At 39.7% G+C, this 24269-nt stretch overlaps 1 protein-coding gene across 5 annotated transcripts in view; it reads right to left on the bottom strand.

Moving 5' to 3' along the window:
• DENND1B (DENN domain containing 1B) overlaps positions 1 to 24269 on the bottom strand; it is a 156106-nt gene that overhangs the window by 109396 nt on the left and 22441 nt on the right. For all 5 annotated transcript variants that reach the window (XM_082052745.1, XM_082052746.1, XM_082052743.1 and 2 more), the window contains exon 3: positions 7438 to 7481. In XM_082052745.1, the coding sequence (XP_081908871.1) occupies positions 7438 to 7481 (44 nt within the window). The remainder of the gene's footprint in view (positions 1 to 7437; positions 7482 to 24269) is intronic.

Below are 24269 nucleotides of genomic sequence, written 5' to 3' on the forward strand. Positions count from 1 at the left end.
GAGTCTAAAATTCAAGAACCAATGCGCTAGGGCTGCACAGGCCCAGTAAGTTTTACCTCATAGAGGCCATTAGTACCTAGTGAAGGACAAAGGCCAGAGATAAGCAGACACTGTAACTTCAGAGACAGGTTATTTCTCAGATGTGTATCTTTTGTAACCAACTGTGCTTTTATTAATGATTGCAGACAGACAGAGACTCACACAAAAAACAGAATCTAGACACCCCTGCTCAGGAAGGACCAAATAGTCTACCTGCCAAGTAGTTCTCAATGCCTTGAAAACTCACACAGAAGTGATGAGTACCAGAAATATTTATATTCTGATGGATTAATGTATTTCCCTTCCTGATTAACTGCCTGGAGCTGCTTCACTTTCACTTACTCCCTGTCCAAGATCCCAAACCGTGCAGTCTGGCCCCTCCAGCTGTATCGGACTCACCGCCCCTGCCTTGCTCTTGCTGCCGGCAAAGCCCTCGGCCACTCCAGATCCTATCTCAGTCCCAGCAAGTCTCATTCTCCGGCAGTCAACACCCTGGTTCCTTGATTTCATCATATTTGGATTATGACATTTGACCCCAGGCCATTTCCTAACATAAGTAATATTTGAAAGAAAGTAATTTTATTTAACAAAACATATATTATTTGAAGCGACAGTTCAAATATCTGTATCAGTAACAGTGAACTGACGTGCCTCAAATGCTCTCCCAGTTCTGCAGAAAGTTCCCATCAAGAAAGGCAGAACAAGAGCCAAGAACCAAACACAGGGTTCAAGAATATTACATCCAGTACCAAACATAACAAGAGTCTGAGCTAGTTCGGATATTCCTCAAAGAGCAGTGGCAAGCTTGAGACACGAGAGCAATGCTGGAAATAAAACAGAGGCAACGTATCAAAGACTAAACAGGATGGAAGGTACTAAGAAATAGATGAGAAAGTATAAGGTAGCACGGAATAAGGAACTGGGTGACATTAGACTAGAATATTCTGAGGGCAGCTGAGGTCAATCAACAGCGACATCACACATGACAATTTGGCAGTCTTTCCGGAAGACGTTCCAAGTGATTGTCATCACTGTTTCAGCCATCAGTTAATTTTTTCTTCTTTGGTTTGGCACATCACTGAAGTCCGCAGAACAAGCCAAATAACTAACAGTTCTTTTCAATAAGCTGATACAGAATATCCGAAGGACAGTCAAATATTAATACTGTACTCATTTAAGCAAATAGAACATTTCTACAAAATGTAGTCCCCCAATATCACAGCTGTATGATGAAAAAAATAGCTAACATATGCATACAGTCTATTAAAATGCACATAATTTATTCTACTCGAAATGAAAACATATCTAACAAGCAATTCCATTCATCTGGCCCTTTTTCACCCAGCCTTAAGATATACAAATGCATGCCTTTTCACCAGAACACAGCAGCTGGGAATGAAAAGGAAAGCATTCAAATGATCATTTTCACATCATATTCCATCGTCTTTTCACCAGCTTCTCCCCAGTCTTTCTTTGAGTCCCATTCTGTTACAAGAGAGCTGCTTTTTAGATCAATTCATATTTCCATAATCCACACTGCTGTTTCTCCCTCTCCTCCCCAGGGTGGACTAACCCCTGCATCCAGAACTATGGCTTACAACTGTCATTAAGACCTATAACAATAACAAGATAACAAAAGAGCTGGTAGAGATGAGGGTAGCCAGTACCATATGCTGATCAACATTTTTAACTTAAAAGCTCTATAAAACAAAACTGCCACAATCCTGAAAACAGGCATATTTGAGGTGGCCACCTGTCTTCGAATTTCAAGTTCCGAGTTACCAGTATTAGGCTTTTATGCTTTTAAAAATAAAAGTCTCAAAGTAAATATTTATTCTGTGTCTGTTGGGATTAAATTAAAAAAAAAAAAATCATTGAGAATGCATCCTGAGATACTTGTATCTTGAATGATGTACGGGTCTCAGTGATCCTGGGTGTTCCCAGCATCTCTAGGTGGGCAGTTATTCCACAGAATATTTATCAGGACTGGAGAGATCTTTTCTGTTCACACAGCACAGTGAGCAACTACAAATACACCTCTGAATGTTTTTCTGCAGATCGTCTATCAACTGTGATTTGCATAGATGGAAAGCACTGATGCCTTACTCGTACAGTTTCCTTCAGTAAAAACAATGCATATTTCAAAGACAAAGTGTCAGGAAATCACAGTAAGTGATCTTAACCTGATGAAGCTTACTTGCAATGCACAAAGTTGCCAACATCTGACCTGGGTTAACTGTTTTCCTCAAAGTTACACATGGATTCATAAATATCATTAAACCAAACAATAACCTGTAACATTTAGACAAAAATATATTTGAAAATTAGTGATCTCATTAGATTGATTCCTCCCTTCTCATAACAATGTACCCAATACTAATCAAACCTATTAACACACAAGCAACAAAATCCCAAAACCCTTCTTAAGATGTACTGATAGAAACAAAAGCACCAAAGCAAGACCCTATCCAGTTAACATAAACATTTGAAACGTGTATTTAACGCCTCATCGGAATAAAAGAACAAAGCCACTGAGTGCAGAACATGGCTGCAGCCTTGAACAGACTGTGAGCGGCCTCGGACCTCCTGGGTTCCTGCTGTCCTCCAGGAGAGCACAGAGCAATACAAACCATCACAACTGCCTTCCACACATCATTTTGACGCAGGCATCACACTTTAGCTTGCTTCTTCAGATCATTTTTTAAAAATAAAACTTCAGCTATTATTTAAAGCTTTTTTAAAAAATAATGTAATCTCTTTCATATTGACCTCATTTATCTAATTGATGGCACAACCCATGCCATTAAATATTCCATCCCACAAAAAAAAGCACTTCAGCTCCAATCAGACATTCATTTAAACCAGGCTTAACTTTCCACAGTTAATACAAACATTGAAAGTAAAGTGTGAGATCAGTGCTTTGCTGAGGGAGGGCTAACATATTAGCACTTCACAGGATTTAATGTGTACCTATGTATTTTTATATATACAAATAATTTCACACAAATCTGACAGATTTACATGTATAACATCAGGCTTTAGTAGTTGGGTCACTACAGGATAAGGAGCAACCTTTATTGCTCACAATTCAGTGGTGACTTTCGCATAATGAGATGCATTAAAAGTAAAAAACAGATGTTATGATATAAAATACGAGGCATAAAGGGTGTTACAGTAACTTCATAGAAAACAGCAGAGATGCGTCATGTTGGATGCAATGTTCCTTACTGGTTACTCATCTGTGGGGTCTGGGAAAAGCCTGGCATGAAAAAGCAGATGTAGTCTCCTTGCCTTAGAAAGCAGAGAGTGAGAGAAGACAGCATGACATCTGCAACACAACTAACAATCTATTGCAGCCTCAAATCTTTCTTAACCCACATCTTCAGCCAACAATCCCTTCTCATATTTCATGTTACTAAAGGGACCTCTAGTAAGACCATCTCCTACCACATCAGCCATTTGTACTGTCTTTCTGGCAATATGTTTTTCACCAGCAGAGAAGTGGCAGACCAAAGAAAGAAATAGTTACATGATTAGAAGAAGTAGTATTCCACAGATCTGTTTCTCTACACACCATGTACTCTGGGACTTACTGCACATGGAAATCACCTTGGGCCAATAAGCAGACTGAAAAGCAACTGAATTCTTACACAGCTAAAAATAATATCCAATAGAATTGATATGACTGATTTGTAAGAAACATTAGACTTGCCAGGCTTCAGAGGTGAAGACACCACAGCGAGCAGCTCTGCAGAGCCACCAACACCTTCATGTTCTGCCAGCACCCTTCTCTCACCTGTCACTTGTGCCGACGACTACTCCCTGTCCCAGGAATGTTGTAACCCAGTGAAGTTCCTAGGAGCCCGAGCACTTTTATCTCTAGAACAGCTATGAACAGAGGGATACTGGAGGCACCTGGAACCGATAGCGCTTTTGTCCTAACTCCCCAGCCACAAGGAGACAGCTAGCACCAGCACATCTCAGTTTCACAGGATCACATCACCTTCTGCACAGATACACTTTTTCTTCTCACACAGGTAAAGTATTTCATGTTGGAAGCAAAGGTGGTGGTTTTATTTGGGTTGCTTCTCTAAAGGACTTCAGAAATAGCTTATTTTTTAAACTGCTGGGGTTTTTTTCCAGATAACATATCATTATTACTTTCCCTGTAGAGATCTCCATTTGAAAATGAGCTTGCAAGGCTGAAATTAAACTCTAGTCTAGCCAGTCTGAATAAACAAAATAGGAATTTCAAGATTAAAAACATACGCACCTTTTATCATAAAAATGTCACTGAGCACAATGGGAATTTTGAACATACTACAAGACAGAGCCTATAGGCATATACATTCATAATATATTTTAAACAACAACAAAGAATTCCATTAAATGGCTGCAACCCCTTCTTCATTCAGATGTAAGTTTGTGAGGATAACCATAGAACAGCTGTATATGCTCAAATTTCTATGGTGCTGAGATTATTCAGGACATTTTCAACATTGTCAAACTCATGTTTATAGCATTAAGTACAAGAGTGAATCGTAGCTCTGCTGTCTCAAAGACATTAGTTCTTTTGGCTTTTGGGGTACTTCTAAATATTTTCTTTGAAATGGTAGTGTGGTTCCTTGTACTTAGACTTCTAGCTGGCATGAGTTCATGGTTTAATTGATAGTTTTGAGAGTCACTATAAAGTTAATTACTCCCACCATTAAAAAAAAAATAAATCCTTTCCTGCCTTGAAGCATTACTTTCTTTTTCTTCCCCCATTTCTGTGTTCTTCCCTTTTCCTTCTTATTCTGGCATCTGAAGAATCACCAGATAGAAAAATCAATGGTTTCCCTGCAGATAAGGAAATCAGCAATGAATACTGCAAATTCTTTTGCAGTACCAAAAGTGCACCTTCACAGTTCCTTTTCTTAATGGACTGCATGTAAGTGATTATGACCAATCACTAATCTTTTCTTTGTCCTAATCAGCTGTAGTTTCTACATCCCATCCAAAACAGATGGGAAGTTTTGAAAAACAAGATTTAAGAAAGCCGACATTTAAGAAAGACTGAAAGAAGAACTGTGCCCAGCATAAAAGAAAATGGCAGGCCATGGGAAGAGAGAAAATTAGGGATAAGGAAGCACTGGAAAGCTCGGGCATACTGACAGGACAAATGTGAGAAAGCAGGAGGAACACAGGGTGTTTCAAAAAGAGGCACCCAGTTTCAAAGATACAGCGAATTCAAACTGGGCCCATCTTCTTGAAACACCCTGTATATCAAAATGGCTTAGACAAGTTTACTTTGCCTTATGAAAGCAACAAAAAGGTGACATGATAAACTGCAGAAAAATTCAGGAAGAGAAGAAAATATTTTGCCCAGTGTTATCACATCACTGTACAAACAGACAGCCCTGAAGATTTTAGGAAAGATGATTCTTTGGGATACATCCAAAAATCTAACTCACACATTTTACATTTTAAATAGAAATGACTGGAAAATAGGATGGAGAATATTCTTTTTCTTCTTTTTTGTTTCCTTTTTAAATTTTTTTTTTCCTCAATATTCTCCTCAGAAACTTTCACTGAAATTAGCCTTGATAGTTTTAGGGAGATCTCACTTTCAATAAATAAATAAATCTTGTAGATATTCAGGTCTCCAAACCTACCGAGTTCAACATAGACACACATACATGCACACAGAAGGCTTGTGCTGATTTCACTTGACTGGTTGGCTCAGGGGGTTGCTAGAGAAGCTGCTGTATATTCTGTTCAAATCCAGTGATTCTAATAGCAAATTTTCCCTTGCAAGGATGGGGATCAAAACCTACTGTTTCCCAAGAACATACACAATTTACCTGAAACACCAGATCCCCTGCACTGCTGAGACACAACACGCAGGTGCAGGTTTTGCAAAGCCAAAGGCAGAGAGCTGCCTGAGGACTCTGGCTTTTACAGATTACGTACTGAATCTTTGTGTGATTCCCCTCCAGTCTTTAGCAGGTTTTCACCTTCTAATCATTTTTCCACACCAGCTGTTCTTTGAATAACCTTCGACTTACTGAATAATCTCCCATTTTTCTTCATACATAATTTTTCTTTTTTTTTTTCCTCCACCAAGATCGAGTCTTTCTTAGGGAAAAGAAAAAGAACAAAACAAACTAGAAAAAAAGAATTTAAATGACAATGAAGATGATCATTCTGCAGCCAGGAAAATTATGAAAACTTGCTGGATGTCTAGCTAAGAACATATAACAACACACTTTGCTCATGTACCATTCATCACTATCTTACAAGCTGCACGTTTCTGACTGATGCTATTCCCTAACCAGTCATCCTACCTTCTATGTTTGTATATTTATACCTTTCATCATGAATCACCTTATAGCTGTCTTTATAGAAGCTTGTATTATTGATTTTTTTTAAAAATATCAACAATTTATCATGATCTACTGTACAAAAATAGCTCAAGACCATCCATTGTGGTGATGTTACCAATGAAGAATGTGTTTGACTCAGTATCAGTTTAAAAAGAAAAGAGAGACTTTGAGTCAGAGATACTTATTCTATTTAGTATTTTTACGTATTTTTCTTTACGAAAGTAAAAGTATTTCCATGAAAGAAACAAATCTAAAAGTTGCTGAAATAATAAAATTTGACAGTTTCATGAAATTTTAATATTAGTAACATTAATAAAATAGTCCAGGGAGAAGAGTAGGGAAAAAAAACAACACACCACCGCAACACACAAACAGCAAAGACAACCAAACCAATTAATAGCTTTGCTATCACCACAAACTGAAATAATCCATCAGTCCTATATGTATAAAATTAGAGGATTAATTACAGAAAGTAGGATTTTCATGATTTCAAAATCCGCAAGTTTAGATCATTGTCTCTTAGAAGGGTCTGAGGATTTTCTTTTTCCAAGCAAACAGCTAGGTATCTCTAAAATGTTATTAAATAAATATATACAATTTCACATTATAAAGGATTAAAAGGAATGGGTTGCACAAGTTCTGACATTAAAAGGACATACATGGGCAGCTATTCAACTTTTTTGTTCTGGTGTTTTTTGTTAACACAATTTATAACATCTACATTTGGCAGTTTTTTTGATAAATTTTCTGTATTTTCAATCCTACAACAGATAAAAACCCAACACTTCCAACAGAAACAGCTTATGAAATAGTCTGTATCAAAAGTAAAGTGATAAAAAGAATTAGTATGATACACAGTGCTCTACAACTTCTATTGCGTATTCCTGTCACAAACGGGCTCTAATCACCAAGCCACCAGTTGGGTGAAGACTTCCTTGCCACCATCATTAGCATCTGCCGCTCTACGGCTGAATAGAAGAGCTTTTTTATTATTATTCCAACATAAAAAAAAGTTCAGTCTCATGTTTCCAACCTGGTCTCCAAAGTCCTCCGGGAACTTCCACAGTACCACTGGATCTGTAAATAATTGACAGACAGCATTAATCAGAGGCAAAGGAACAGAGTATTACAGTCAGAGTACATTAATATTAAAGAGAGGGTCAGCTTAGCGTCAAGCTTTGAGGCAAGTGCAAAAATGTATCTAAAAAACTAAGGAAGATACTGGATTATTTAAAAAGACTTATTTCATATTTATGAAACTAGATGTTTATTGTTTTACATATGGTGGCAGGTTATAATGTACTGAACTACTTCCACATTTAACTCCTTAACCTTTGAGTATTTTATTTTTTAAGTATGTGTTCTACTTTCAAATTTTAATTTAATGAAGAAATGAAGTAATATAAAACCTCTTTCCATTCAAGGAAAAAAAAAAGATGCAAAATTATAAGGAGAAAACATAGACCTCTATGAGGTATAGAAAAGCATTATTTGTAATTTTAATGAGGAGACTAACATAAGAAGTACTCTCAGAGTTTAGAAGAGCTAGCTCATTGAATATTTTTCTGTTCAGAGCCATTTAAAAATCAGCATTTCAATAATATCTTAAAGCTTTCATTAATTTATTACGAAACGTTAACTACCAAAACAATCGGCATTATTCAGGCTATATGCAAGTCTACAATTAACATCTACATCTAACACAATGACCTGAATCACAACCTTTCAAACAAAAACTGAATTATGCTCTTCATCCCTCCAGAGCTTTTAATCTCCTGTGATACAAAACCTTCCTGAGGTGCCACCGTTCAGCTGTATCAAGGACACACGCACAGCTCCGCACTGGCCTCCACGCACCGGAGCCGCAGCAGCAGCACTCGTCCGGGTGCCAGAGGTGGAACCACTATCTCCTGCCAGGCAGCGCTGGGCTGGTGCCCTGGGGGTCTCCAGCCCCTGCTCGTGCCCTGGGCAAGCTCAGGCAGATCTTCATGCCAATGGCAGTGCCAGGGCCAGGGCCAGTAAACCACAGAGAAACCCGCAGGGGACACTGCCTGATGGGAACTGCAACCTCTTGGCTACCTCAGGAGCTGCTGGGATTCCTCTGAGAAGCCAAGGTCTGGGAAACATATTCAGATTCCCACTTCAGTCTCTACTGCTAGCACCGCCTGATCAGTCAGAACCATAGAATTATAGAATCATAGAACGTCCTGAGTTGGAAGGGACCCACAAGGATCATTGAGTCCAACTCCTGTCCCTGCAGATGACAACCCCACAGTTCACACCATGTGTCTGAGAGTGTTGTCCACTCTCTTCCTGAACACTGTCAGGCTTGGGGCTGTGACACCTCCCTGGGGAGCCTGTTCCAGAGCTCCAGCACCCTCTGGGTGAAGAACCTTTTCCTAATGTCCAACCTGAACCTCCCCTGGCACATCTTCCTGCCATTCCCTCAGGTTCTGTCATTGGTCACTAAAGAGAAGAGTTCGGTGCTTGCCCTTCCTCCTCCCCTTGTGAGGAAGCAACACCCTGATTGGTAAGTTTTACAGCAGAACTGGAGGGTTCTCCACTTTTGGCAAAGTACAGAAGTTCCTACTCTTCTTCATCTTCCTACATATGTCTACAGCTGCAAATAGAAGCTCTATTGGAAGGGGAACGTCACTGATGCTGATTTCAAACCCTTCCACTCAACAGGCAACTGCTGCACCCACGTTTGCTGCTGTCCTGCTCACACAGAGCTGGAGACCAAAGCCAGTGTTCCTCCCTCACCCCCGACCAGATGTTAAACCAACAGTGGAACACACATTTCAAATGCACCGCAAAATTCAACTTGTCAATCAACTCAACTGAATTTAGACCTTATTTTCATCTCATTCTAATGCAATTGAGATTTTAGTTTTAAAAAGTAGCCATTTGATTCTTCGCATTGAACAAGCACAACTCTTTGCTACTAAGAACATCTGGAGAGGATTCTGCAGCTATTCTTTATGGAAATGTACGTATTTTGCACAAGGAATCTTCCTCCATCTACTATAGGGAACAAGAACCTTCGAAGGCAGACATGAAACAAGAGATAAGATGCTATATTTACAAAAATTTGAAAGCAAATAAATACAGTTACTTAAAGCAGAGACCTTTTTTCCCATCTATTTTCTGTGTATTTAAATCAAACGCATCTGTGTAATGCCCAGATACACAAGGAGTTTGAAGATCTCAGTACCTATACTGTAAGAGATCTCTTATTTTTATTCCGATTTAGTATTACAAAAAAGAAAGTAACTATTTATCAACAATGATCTCTGTCAAATTCAAGGAGCTGTAAGTATAGTAACAGATATCAAATACTCAATGTTAAGTAATTCATAAATTACTTGCTAAAAACCACTAGAAACTGTACAGAATCAAAAAAAATCAAAGAGCTTGCAAATCTAAGGTCATATGTCCATAAACATTTCAAGCATAAATTTCTCCGCAAACAAGCAATCCCACTGCACTCCCACTACCAGCTGCTTGCTGGTGATCCCAGACCATCATTTCAGTCCCATCAGTACAGACTCCACCACAGCTGCACACTGAACCACATGAGGGAACTGACCAAGATCAAACCAACTGTCTGGAATTTTCCAGCTCAGTGTCAACTAGATCAGTTCCCTAAAACTCTTGGTTTTGTGCCAGAAAAAAAGGAAGAAAAACCAGGGAGTGGGGAGTTGTGGAGAGAAGAAAGCGGGGCTGCCTCACCCAGCAGCGATCCCGCCTTACGCACTGGCCAAACCTCAGGAAATACAAGCTGGCCGCTGGCTGTGTCTAGTTCCGTTTCTTATCTCCTATTTCTTGTTCAGAACTTCCCAAGTCACTTGTACCATTTATAGTTGCTTTGACTGCACAACCTGTGAGCTGTGGCCAGGAAAGAGGTACTATATCGCAACAGCAAAACCTCCAAGTGCAATTTTAAAAGATCACTATCAGGATCGAAGCATAATCTCAGAATTAAGAAAAACTTGGCTCTAAGTAGCTTGGGGTTTGGGGTCACAAGATGGTTACTATCTCCACATCTCAGTGAGGTGCCAACGGAGCTGAACAGCTTTCACAAGAGAACCTTTACCTACCAGCAACAAGAGCCACTGCTCCAATAACTTACTTTCATGTCCTGACATGCTAACAGATACGCAACCTGCAACTATAATTTAGTGTTGCTCAGATTGCTGTCTTCATATTATTAGGGCTCTCTCATAGTAATTGGGTCTCATTTGATATAATAAAAAAAGTCTGAAGTAAATTCCAGTTCACTGAACTACAGGTATAACAACATTTCTTTTCATATCGTGAAAGGGTATTTACATCATGAGAAGATAATTGAATTCATGTGATCTAACAGGCAGGATAATGCTCTTAATGCTCCTTCATGAAAACAAAAAAGAGCCAACATTTAAAAAAATATTCTTAGTTCAAGAAAAACATTCAGTGCTACGTTCAGCAAAAATTATACGCCTCCAAGACTTGTCCAACTGCTTTGAGCTGCATTTCACAGTTGTTATTACTGGCTTTTAACTCGTTATTTTAGCCATACATTTAATTAGTAAGAAAATTTGATGTGACTAGTGCTTCAAAAAGAAAGGTTACTATACTCTTTCTATGCCTCCACTCTCTGAAACCAAACCCTAACACATATAAAAAGCCTTGGGATTTTATGATAATTATCTGAGTCAGGGATTGGGCTTTCTTCAAAGATTATGTGTGTTTCTGCTTTTGGATCTAGGCTCAGGCAGCATCTGACACATCTTTGTGGTAACTTCTCACAAGTGCTGCAAAGGAAGAAACAAAAGGGTACTGATTTAGAAATAAAAAGAGAAACTATAATCCAATTCTGCAACTTTATCTTCAGATTTACTAAGACTGAATCTTCTTTTCCCTGAGGATTACCTCCCAGATACCCCATCTGATCCAGCAATGTTAGGCCAATTTTCTGCTGATTTTATGGGTGAGAGGATGAGAATAACTCTGAAATAGCTCTTGCTATAGCCAGTTGAGGAACTACTGAGTTTCCCCTTGCTGTTTTTGTTTGTTTATTTATTTGGGGGGGGATTGTTTTTTGTTTTTCTAACAGACTTTTGGGGACAAATGCTTTGCACGAATTCTAACTAAGCATAGTAGTAAGAGGTTGTTAAGCACACACATAAAATAGCTCGCACGCTGCATGTGTAAATAGATATATGCACATACAAGCATCACTTCTTCCTATGCCTACTGCATCCAGGACAGACACTTTCCACAGACGTACATCTCACACGTGCCAGTAATGCTTGAAAACTCCTTTGCTAAATATTCCACAGCATTGGCAAGTGCGTCTCACAGACGTGCATTCGCACCGCTGTGAGGCTGCAGCTCACGCACACATTGCTAGACATAAATTGTGACTTTTGACTTCTTTGACTCCTTTTGCATCATTTGTGATCATGTAAGTCTGTCTATACATACTTTAAAACAACGCTTTTTGTAAGAAGACTCAGAAAGAACCAGTTAAGCCCCTGAGGACCACAACTGAAAGCAGATGCAACTCTCCGTACCAGCCAGAAGAGAGACAAGCAGGGAAGGGTTTGTTGAGAGACCAGAACTTAGTGTACAGTGTACTTGATACAAAGAGAAAAGGGACCCATGTGCAACACTTAGCAACATAAGTATTCAAAATGTTGCAATCTAGAACTGCTCCACAAGAAAAATGCAGGCAAGGATGATACATACAAGAAGAAAAACATATGTATTTCCTTAAGGTAAGTAATTCTTCTCCAAAAATCTATTCCCATAGAGGTAACTTCATAAAGCATGTCATCCATATTTTCAGGAAAACCACTTCTAACACATTTTAGCTTCTGTAGTAAATCTAAGAAAATATAAAAGTACTATTTCTCATTACAGAGTAGATTAGAGAAGTGGTGCACTCGTAACTATGAAAAATAAAGAGAAAACTTTCCGAGTGGTATTACACTTTCCCAAAAATTCAGTAGTTAAATATATTCTAAAAATACTCTTCACAATCATTAAGTTTGCAGATTATAAATATCACCCAAAAATACAACAGGATAAGTTAATTAGTGCACAATCAATTTGGTAATGGAACAGAAATTACAAACACATGCTGAGAAACATCATCTCAGGTAATTCTCTTGATAGCAACAGAGAATAATTTCAGACAGAAAAGCACAGCTAATGTAAAATGAAACGGATTAATTAAGTAGTCCAATATTCTGCCTGGAAAAGAGGAATCGTCATCCCTGTGGGTTTTATAGAGCCGGATAGACAAAAAGATTGCCAAGCAGAGCCGGTCATGTCTTGGGACAGAGGAACGGACTAGATGACTGCTCAGCATCCCTCCAGCTATATTTTCTCTGACGCTGTAAAGATTTTCATTGGAAAAAAAGCTGTCAGTGCAGAGGGGAAAGAAGAGACTGGGGCCAGGAGTTATGGGGGTGGGGAAGAAACGCAGTGAGGACAAGGAAGGCAGCAAAGCTTATTGCAGACTGGAAGAAGTAGTTCCGGATTGTTTTTCTTACATGAACACAATAATGCAATTAATAAAGCTGAAATTATATATAATTATCTCAGGGAACAGCTTTATAAACACACATTTATAAGCAATAAGCAAAATTGATTTGGTTGAAGTAAACAGTTTTCAGCCATAAAAAATTTGTTCTTTAAACCAAGTTTATAATACTGCTAGTGTTCAAAGACAAAAATCTGCTACATAAAATAATCTGACAGAAACTCTCAATCATAATGATGTTTTTGTATCAATATAGTATTTTTTTACTACAATCATGATTCAGAAACAAAATAAGAGATGAACCATAATATGCAACCCAAGTGCTTTCAGAGATGAAATCATCTGATGAAAAAAACAGCATTCACATTAAAACATTACTTCTTGCACAAAAAGACTTCTGTATATCATATTAAAATCCACTTGTTAACAGTTCCATACATGAAGTGCCAGAGGTGCAGCAGAACGGGGGCTCTGCTGTCAGGAAGATGTGAGTGCGACAGGGTCTGCAGCGCCCGGGTTTGGGGGATCACAGCGGAGGCCCCGCCAGCAGCTGCAGGAAGAGCAGGATGCGGTAAAGAGGGGGAAGAAACGAGTTACAGTATTTTCCAAGCATTGGTAATCAAAAGAAAGAACAAGGACAAACCACATTGAAGCAACTTCATTTAAAAAAAAAAAAAAAAAAAAAAAAAAAGGAAACTAAGGCACACTCCTTAACTTCTCAGGCACTTAAAACCTGTCAGATTAAAGACAATATGCAAATGAAGGTGCCACTGTAGAAAATACTTGGAAGTACACTTTTTGCAAATCATGCAGTCCAAGTATTTTTTTTGCTCAAAGGAATACTGAAGGTTCTACAGGACCATTAAGTCTGTTCTACTCTAACTGCTCTACAGAAAGCTTATTGTAGAGTGCAACCACACTCCTAGTCTTTTCATAAAAGCGAAAGAAAACATATTTACAAAATTATGTCAAATCTTAACAAGCCAGCACCTCCAACTTCTTTACTCCCACTTTACCCACTGATGTGCCTTCCTAAATTGCCACCACAATTTCAAACAATTGCTACTTCAGTAAATGGCAAATGAACATAAGACAAGAAAACGCTGCACTGAAAGGGGTTTGTTCCCTTGGAGGGCTGACTGCTTCCAACCAAAGACTCCTAATACTGAGTGCCTGACCACTGCCAATTTTAAGAGAGAAATACTGATGCTTTACAACCACATCAGCTAAAAAAATGTTAATGAGTTTCAAGAATTACATCTGACAGCTTTTCCTGATATGTATTTACACAGTGAGATTTTTCTGGGTCTCTGGGTGCTGACACAGTGACCCCAGCAGCACATTGGCGCAAGGTGCTGAACCTGGACTTGCCTTCCAATCAGCCACGACGCAGCCACAAGGCAGGAGCCCAGCCTCTCCTGTCCCCTCTCCCTTCCCCACACCCGTGGCTTCCGCCTGGTCTTCAACTGATTGCAAAGCTTACACCCCATGTTGAAAAATTGTTGAGGCAGTGAAGGTACCTGACTCTCACAGGCACCAAAGGAGATGTTTGGCATGTGTGATTGCCGACCTTTTTCCTTTTAACTTTTCTCATACAAACTAAAGTGTGAACTAAATGACAACAATGTCAACAAACACACACTAAATAGTGCCCTTTAAGAAAGGGAAAATGGAAATTAACATTTTAGCAGCCTGCCTCAGAGTCACACTAACTGTCACCTGTAAGCCTTCATGGTTGCCCATTTGCAAGTCAGAAATGGAATTTTTTTATCAGTCAGGTTCAGAAAGATAATTACAAAGACTGACTCTCAGCTAAGATAATAACATCTTCCTGCTACAAGGAAGCTTTTCCTAAGGAAACTGCTTTTACCTGTAGCTGAATATAAGCTGGACAGGCTTTCAAGTAAGCTGAAAATATGCACGATAGTTTAAAATCATTTCTGTAGGACTTACACTTGAAAAAATGCCCCAAATTACAAGCAATCCAAGCTACTCATGGACTTCAAGTGACTCAGAATTTAATTGCATCTTTTTAGGGGCATGTAACTTACTATACGGTTTCAGGATACCAGTGCTCACACCACATTTGTGGAAATTCAGAATTTTGTTTTTAATACACAGGAAAACAAAGAAACTATGCACAACTGTAAGAGTCACTCAGTCTTTAAACAAAAACCACACACACCACATTCTTCTCTGCTCCACACAAACACAACTCGCATTTGAAGCCAGCGAGTCCAACTCAGTCACTACTCACAGCATTACAACATCACAGCACCTCCGCCACTTTTCCATGAAGGTCAGTACTACCCCCAAAAGCACTAAGAGCTCACAGTCTGTACTAAGGGTGCGAGTCCGACCTGTGTACATCGCACTGTAAAGCCACGCAATAGATTTACTGATTGCAAAGTTTACCACAGAATTATTTTCAAGTACCTCTGCTTTTAACTTATGTGATAGCAGTTCCTCAAAGCAATCAGAAAATCAAGGCTGTGAAAACTGTGTGCAAATGTTGAACCGCTCATCCCGTGCAAGGTTCAGCCCACCACACTGCAGAGATGCAGGGTTTTGTCTGACAGCACTACAGCTCTGGACCTGACAGTTCCTCTGATTTTTCCAATTTCCCTGTCTGCACTACATTCAGACTAGGAAATAAGTACCTGATCCCTTTTATGAGCAAGTAGATGATTAAAACTTTCTAGCCACAACTTGCCATCTCCTTCAGAGCTGCAGGTCAATCCCTTTCTGCCCAAGAATTTGTTACCACTGAAGGATGGAGCAGTAAGTCATTTCAGCTAACTAGGGACAGAAAGAAAGGGTCCTTGTGGCTGCAATGCTATTAGCCACGCTTCAGGATAAAACCTTAATCAGGGTGAGAGTTCATTGCACAGATAGTGCACAGATAAAATGAATATGTTCAGTCTTCATTTGGTCTCTTTGCAAGATAAGCAGAAGTTTGTTCTACCTGCTAAGTCTTTAGAATGAGTTTGTAAGTGTGGCAACAACTGTAAGCCTCTTGGAGCTGCAGTGTTATTTTTAATTTTCCTATTTTTAACTTGTAATCGTGAGCGAATTACAGCTCATGAAAATGAGGATGTAAGAACTAAGGTAGCAAAAGAACAAGCGAGCACCACATATGCATTTAGTCATTGTGAATGTCTGAGGAAGGTTTACAAAACAAAATACTTCTGCTGTCAGTGGGTCTCTTGTTCAAAGACATTTCAGCAAGACAGGCTGAGCACTGACCTGATGAAAAGAACAACAACCGAAAACGATAAGACTAAGGTCATTCACCTCTGCAACCAAATACAAGTTTTACATCCTGCCCTGTAAGGATGAAAAACTAACTCTCTACACCCACTTACTAACAGACACATTGTGCAGGGTTCTGTTTGTTTTAAATGAAGGCACAGAACTTAAAGGTCTTAAAAAATATCATGGGCTACATGACATTTGCCTGTATCAGTGCCGCAAGACTGATTTGGAGAAAGATCTAGAAAAGCTCTAGTACACATTACCAAGCAATACGTACTAGGTAAATTAGGATGAAACAAACCTCCAGCACAGCCAAGGACACTGGAGATGGCCGGTCACTTGGCTCTCCCAAGTCAGTGACGTCTGAACCAGAGAAAAGCATTTTATCTCACTGCATAAACTACCATGTTGACTTTGCAGAACCCACACAGACTGCACATAGAAAAATCAGAAAGCTTTTGGCACATGACAAAGACTATATCTCAGTATCCTATGGATGCCCAAGTTACTGCTTCCTAATTCCCTTCAAGAAATACAAATTGGGTACTTGAATATGAAAACCAGGGGTATATGTGACCCTGTAAAGCAAACTGCCTGGCTGCAAGAAACACAGAGTAATATTCAAACCATTTTTGAAAGACATTTTTCAAAAATAATATAAAAAGAGATCTTACATTATAGTTTACATGCCTAAAAGATAAAATTAAATAAGTAAAAAATTTAACAAATAATTTAATGCTTTTGTAATTTTTTTCAAAGAAGAAATTAGTGCATTCTTGCTTCTTCAAGAAAAAAAATGAATGTCACTGGGGAACTCCCTCTTGACCAGAGAAGATGAATGTAATGATTGTCTATTTACCTCATTTCTTGCCCAAACAGTGCAACAACATTCTTTCCACTTCCCACTGGTGAACACCACTTCCTAGTCACAGCCCGACTGTTTAGTATTTCAGGGCAGGAGTTCCCTGTAAACTATGTCCCGTGCCTTAAATACCAACTAGCACAAGCAGCAAAATGTGATGATTCAATTGCTAGCAGGTTTTTTTTAGGCTAGAGCAATACTGGAATATGTAACACATTGAATAATAGAATATATAACATTATCATGAAATACATAAAATCATGATCTAAATTATAAAGCTAAGTGTACTATATAGATCAACCAGACATAAGGAAGAAATTTTTTTACACTGAGGGTGGTGAAACACTGGCCCATGTTGCCCAGAGAGATGGTGGATGCCCCATTCCTGGAGACATCCCAGGCCAGGCTAGCCAGGGCTTTGAGCAACCTGATCTGGGTGAAGATGTCCCTGCTCATGGCAGGGGTTGGCCTGGATGAGCTTTGAGCATCCCTTCGAACCCAAACCATTCTATGATATATATTTAGTACATCAGTAGACAAATTCCACTTTGGAACATCCTCCACTAACATTGTCCCTGGCCAAATGCTTTAGACAAACTGCCCCCAAACAGGGAAAACATCCCCAAAACTTAAGTGTATAGGATTCACCCTGTCGAAAGCACAAAGGCAGAAAAATATTCTGTCATCATCTGTGTTTCCTTCCCTCCGTCCTTGCTTCCTACCCAGCTCACTATCTAAGTGTTCTTCTCTATTTGGCCAACACATGGAAGAGGAGCGCTGTCTTTGAGCTGTTGGCAAAACCCCAGGCTTTGTTGCCTTCGGACACAGCACACACAGCAGTGCCCAGGCGGTGAGATGGGGCTGTCTCCCCCACCAAGCACACCTCTCCTTTCGCACAAGACTACTGCAAGCAAAGCTGAAACTGGAGTGCGCATCGCGGCAGATCTTCAGGCATCACAAGCTGCCCTGTGTTTCTTTTGCACTTCCCAGAGGCTCTGTCTTCCCCAGGCACAGGGAGGAAGGAAGGCGAACCCAAACAACAGCTCTGTGCAGGTATCAGGGGCAGCGATAAACTTAAAGGTGTGAAAACTACTGTTGAGATATTGACTTCATATGCCAGCACTTCTGATTTGTGGCAGCAGGCAGACAACCACTCTTGAATGGGTCACCTCTGATATTCAGGGAGTTGCCAGCAGAAGTGAAAGCACCATCCCCTGCAGCACTGAACATCGTTCACAATCCAGCAGTAATCTTGTGTCGTGATACAGACTCCATCTATGTCTTCTGAATGCAAAACACCCGCAGGAATTGTGAGCTGCCTTCAACTGCCCTGATGAATGCTTGTCTCACATACTCATACTAAGGCAGGCAACCTTCATGGAAAGGTACATGAGGAAACCCAGCCAACCCCACTGACACTGTTGCTGCAGCCAAGGGTGGCTACCAGGGAGAAAGGGTTAGTCAGATTTTCTATTTGTTGTTTTATTCTTGATTATTTATGACATTTCAATTAATCCCTTATTGTATATTCACATCTCTATTACTACACTGTGAAACCAAACTGGGGATTGTTCAGTGATGCTCAGCTTGTGTGTGAAACAGAATGAACATAATTGTGTGTTAAAAAAAGATAGATTAATATTCCCTGTCTTTACCCTGTTTTCATTCTCCCATTACCATTAATGCTGCCTATATGAAATTCAAGTCTTTCCTGTTTTGCTTACTTGCTGTGGTGGGAAGGGATGGGAGTAGTGCTGACAAGTGAGACCTGGCCTGGCTGTTTCCCACTCCGCAGAAAGTCTACAATACCACAACCAGAAACACATTTGACTATGAAAGCTGTAACTGTATCAGACAACTTTTCATACTGTTAAATCTGTTAAAAATTAAATTAAAACAATAATAAACATTCTCAGCTAAACAAACCATAACAACCATGTTGATTAGCCACAGCCTGAGTATATAGTTTGTTGTATATGTAAACAGTTCACAGATTTAAAATAAAATAAACATCATTTTTTTTAATGTATTTTCTAACCTATTACAATTCAGTATTCATTTTTATTTTAGTTGTTCATGATACATTAAACCAGAATAAAGATAAAGGAGCACTGATCAATAAGTACAAATTTATTTTTTTGCCTTTGCTTTCCATCTTATACCAAATCCATTTTAATACCATCGGGGGGGGAAAAATAAACTCATCAGTCACCTGATGGAGTAATTCAAAACTTAACCAAACAAGGCTAATGGGTGAGAATTGAATTGAAAACACCTTGACAAAGAAAGCAATTTCTTTTCTTCGCACTCCTCAGAAGCTGTGGGTGATCACTGTAATCGAACCATCAACAGCGAGGGGCCATCTGTCCCAAGGGCCTTCCATGTGAGCAAGAATCAACAACAAAAAATTTTAGAGGCTGGACCACATACATTCAGCCCAGATTTGTCTATGACAGGCAGCATGCAGCTGAAAATCAATGTTTTGACGTTTTTCACATACCAGTCCTTAAAAGTCAACACTGAACTTTTGATAAGAACAAAACACAAAAGTAGGTTAAAAGGTTGCTTACAGAAAGATCAGTGTTACTCCAACGGCCAACAAACCTCTAATCAGCTGAGATTCTTACTCTATCATGAAGCCCTCCTGTTTCGGTATCCAACAGCCATGCTCCACATGCAAAGACCACATAAAACAATCTTTACACTAGCACTGATGTTACGAGACACCTCTAGTACTAGTGTGCGCAGCTACTGAAGATATGCGAGTGATTTAACAAATCACTCACACAGAATCCCAAAACCTTGGGGTTTTTTTGTCTTTGTTTGGTTTTTCCACATAAAACATTAAGAAAGGGTCTCCCAGAAGTTTCTGTGCCGGTGACTACACACAACACATGCCAAGAGCAAGGGGCTCAGGCTGGTCTGGCCAAGGCATTGTGGCTTTGGCACCTGTAGTCCCAGGGCAGAAGTCCCTCCAGATCCCCGAGGACCTCCTGGACAGGAGCACAGGCTTCAGAGCACATCCCTCCCACGGATGCTCCCAAACCAGGCACTCTTCCCTCACCAAGTCTTTCAAAGGGCAACAACACGAATGGCAGAAGGTAAATACAATTTATTCTTTGGTGTTTTCCTACTGGAAAATATATTGGTCATTTAGTAAAACAAACTTGGACATAGCTACACCTCTCTGCACCTTTCTAATTGCTACAAAGCTCTCAAGAGAAAAGAAAAAAAAAAAGACATTATTTTCTGCTCAGCTTCTTTAAACAGCATTTGTCCCCCTTTGCTTCAGCAGAGCCCAAACGCAGTCTCAGGCCAAGGGGACAGCCAGGGAGTGACAGCTAGCACAGGGGGGTGACAGTGAGCACGCTCTGATCTCCAGCCCTGCCGCCTACTGACCTCAAGTCTGTCATCCCAGGCTTCCAAACATCATGGGATCTTAGAAAAATTAATTCTTTTTAAGAATGTAAACGTTCTTCCATATGAAAAAGAAGACATTTCCATGCAAGCCCAGAGTTAGTTATTTTAAAGCACAGGCCACCCATATAATAAGATATGTATAATAGAAGCAAGTCAAGGGCTTTTCTCACAGGTGTTTACAGATAGTTACTCAGGTCAAAATTCCCAATTATGTGCCAGAGTGAGGCCAGTAAAACAGGGGCTATAAAAGGCATCCCAACAAATGCGCAGGGGCTGTAACCAGAATGGATTGTGTCTTTCCGCCCTGGAGGCAGGAGGTCTGGGTTCCAGTCTCTGGGTTACTAACACCAGCGCACATTTGATAACCAGGAAACTCCCCAAGACATTTTTTGATATCATGTACATCAGTGATAAAACAGAAGGGTTAAGTTTCTCTGCTGATTTCTAAAGTACCATTTATTCAGAACAGCAAAGTAGGAGGGTGACGTACATGCGTGGTTTCAATATACACCCATTACAAAGTAACTGTGATGTGGTTAGAGTGCAAAACTATTTTATCTTACAAAACCTCAGTGCTTGATGCCTGCTTCGTTCAGTGGAATCTCAAATTTTTCACAAAAAAGTGAAAATTAGTTTAGGAGTGTGATAATAGCAGACAATATACTACTGCAGCTCTGAGGAGAGAGAGGAAACTCAGAAGAGCAACAGGGCATTTGGGGGTAGGCAGATAAGGACCTACAGGAAGGAAGAGAGTATTACAAAAAGATGGGCCATCCATACATTTGAACTGAGTATTTCTACCTCTTATGTAATGAAGGTCTTAATTTTATTTTCCATAAAGCATTACAGCAGAAAAAAACAAGACGAGGACCAGGAAACTATGAGTAATGGATGTGTATGCACCAGATATACAGCAGTCAAAAATATTAGCAAGGAAAAAAATGATATCATTATTACTGATGTGAAAGAACAAGGAAAGACTCATTAATAAATCAACCACAGCATAAATTAAGGTTACGTCTCATCTAAAAAACATCAATTTACCAAATAAATCTGATGTTAATATTTCAGAATGCATCTAATAAACCTGAATAACAGCCGTCAACATGCAGAATGCGCAAGGAGATGAAATATATTACGCTGCATGTGATATTATGCATTATATTACATTAATCTGTAAGAAATATTTCATAAAAAGGCCTCCTCTCAACCACTGCCATTCTTGTTGCACAATTTCCCTGTCTTCAGTAGTTGCATGAAATAATAAGATACTATGATGTCTTCAACATGTCAGAATGGCTGTATGATTCTAGCATCCATTTTTTATCTATTTCTCCAGCTTCTTCCTTCCTTCTTCTTACACAAACCTCAGGTCACCTACAAGCCCCCATCACTAACCACTTCTAGCCCTTTCACACTCGTGCTCTGTCCTCCACATGCTCTCCATCCCCACCAGTAAGACAGTACTGGTGCCACAACTGCATGTTCACTGCAGAAGAAACAAATCATTAACCACGCACGGGCACTTCTCGTTAAGAACTGTTAAATAAGCAGCTAGATAAAAGAGAAGTTGCTTTGCATTAGGATAACTAACTCCATTTTTTTATTAATGAAGTGTAACCATCACCACCCATGCTGACAATTTCATAATCAATGGGATATGATGCATTTGTAAATTATGTCCATACAAAAAAAAAGGTATCACCTTATAGCACCTTTTTAATTAATTGTTTGATAATTAGTAAGAAAACATACTGGATATGAAAATGCTGCTACACCTTTCAAGTAGAAAGACACTCTCTTCTCAAGCAAGCCTCAGATAACCACTTTCTTATCTTGAGCCTTCCATTACTCTGATAAACAAAGTCAGCACACTTGCCAGAGCAGGGAAAATCCACTCTTTTCTGAAAACTGAAAAGACTAAAAATAGATTTGAAGAATTATGGACGTGCAAATATCACATCTTAATTTTAACAACTTATCCCAGATGACTTGTTGCTAAAATTCTTCATTCCTGTCAAGGGGACCAGCCTGCTCTAGACAAGACAGGAGGTCTGTGAGCTGGGTGTCTTCTGCACGTATGTTGAAAACACATCCAGGTCAGACCTAGAGCCTACAGCCCCATCCACCCACAGAGGATTTCTTTTCAAAATAACATTCTGTTAAAACTGTGAAGTATACCTCCTTTCATCAGGGAAAAGAGCCAGTTCAGATTTCAGGAACAAAAATCCTTTTCTAGCTCAAGTCCACACTCACTTGCCATTTGATTTCCCAGGGCCAATACAGCACCTTAAGATACACATGACTTAGAAACCTTATTTTTGACATGCAGAGTAATATTTATCACAAAGGGTTCTCCCAATTGTAGCAACCGGGGGCAGGGGGAGAGAGGAACAGGAAACAGAGAACCAGAGAACTTAGCAAGGAGATACAAATTACATTCTGTTGTACAGCAGTAGTATCAGCCCATTTTTTTCCTGAAATACAAACATATTGCATGCCTTTAAAAGATTCCAAAGTGAAGAATTATGAGGGGGGGGGGGGGGGGGGGAAACACCTCTCTCTTATTTTCCAAATTCAAATAAAAGATACTGGAAGGACACCTACTCTAAAATGCATAAGCCTTTTAACTTCTGGTGTTTCCCTAAGAGCAAAAATGTCAGTAATTTTGCTTGAGAACACCATTTTATCCCATCAAATCTGAAAAGCCTAGAAGATCACAATTCATACTGTAGGCTGCTCACTGAGAAAAGTCACAAAATTAACAGCAAGGTAAATAGAGTATAATGGGTTACTCATTTTACTTTCACTTATCAGTGAACCTAAAAGGGTTTCTAAGGAATGTAAAGAGAACCAAGAGTGTGTCTTCTCACTTGAAGACATGTCAGACACAGAAGTACACTTAGTCATACCTTTCTGAGAAATTTACCCCTTAAAAAGAAGAAAGATAGATGTCTGTGAAATGGAGAAATGATGGATTAAGCTCAGCCAAAGGTCAGAGAAAGCACCAAGTCAGAGGCTGCGCTACATCCAAGCACAAATAAAATCAAGCCTCTACCAAAATGTATTTCCCCAAGTGCTGAGAAGCCCTGGTGCCAGCTGAGGAATGCTGGTGGTTACTGACCACTTCTAATAATGCAAGGGGCTAAAGCTGTCCAGGTCACAAGGAAATGTTTGAAGATGTGACATGTGAAGAGAGTCAACAACAAAGCCTAACTTTAATCCCTCTGTGTGAAGCAGGAAGAGGAATTTACTTCATATACAAAACACAACTACGTCCAGTCAAGTATAAAACTTGCAGAGGTGCACAAGTAAAGCATTATGACTCTTTTCTGCATGCTGGGAGAGCCCAGGAGGGAGAAGAGCAGCTCCTCATGGGCTGGACCTACTGAAGCACAAGGACTGGTTGTACGCCAGGCAGCGAGCTGAGCTTTAATGTATCTTCTGCCAGCCTGAGTCAGAAGTAGCACAACCAATTAGTCCAAACGGGTGGACCCAAGAATACGGGAGGCTTAACTACTAGTTAACATGGCTCCCATCTTTTCTAATTGGATTGCAACTAAATTCCCAGCACTGATAATACCAAAATGAGATCAGAGGGTAGAGGCTCCATATTCTCTTTGCCCAAAGATTGGAAAGAGCTCTCCCCTGCTGCTGTACAATAGCACTGACCACCCAAAGATCCGCAGCATTCACTGGAGACCCATCTCACTGTCCCCTGAATCCATGTGAGGAGTTTACTGCCATGATGCTTCTTTATGAGCCCAAAAAACAGCCCAGAAACAGCGGTAAGAGT

This window comes from Streptopelia decaocto (assembly GCF_964273445.1).
Source record: "Streptopelia decaocto genome assembly, chromosome: 5".
Lineage (NCBI taxonomy): Eukaryota > Metazoa > Chordata > Aves > Columbiformes > Columbidae > Streptopelia > Streptopelia decaocto.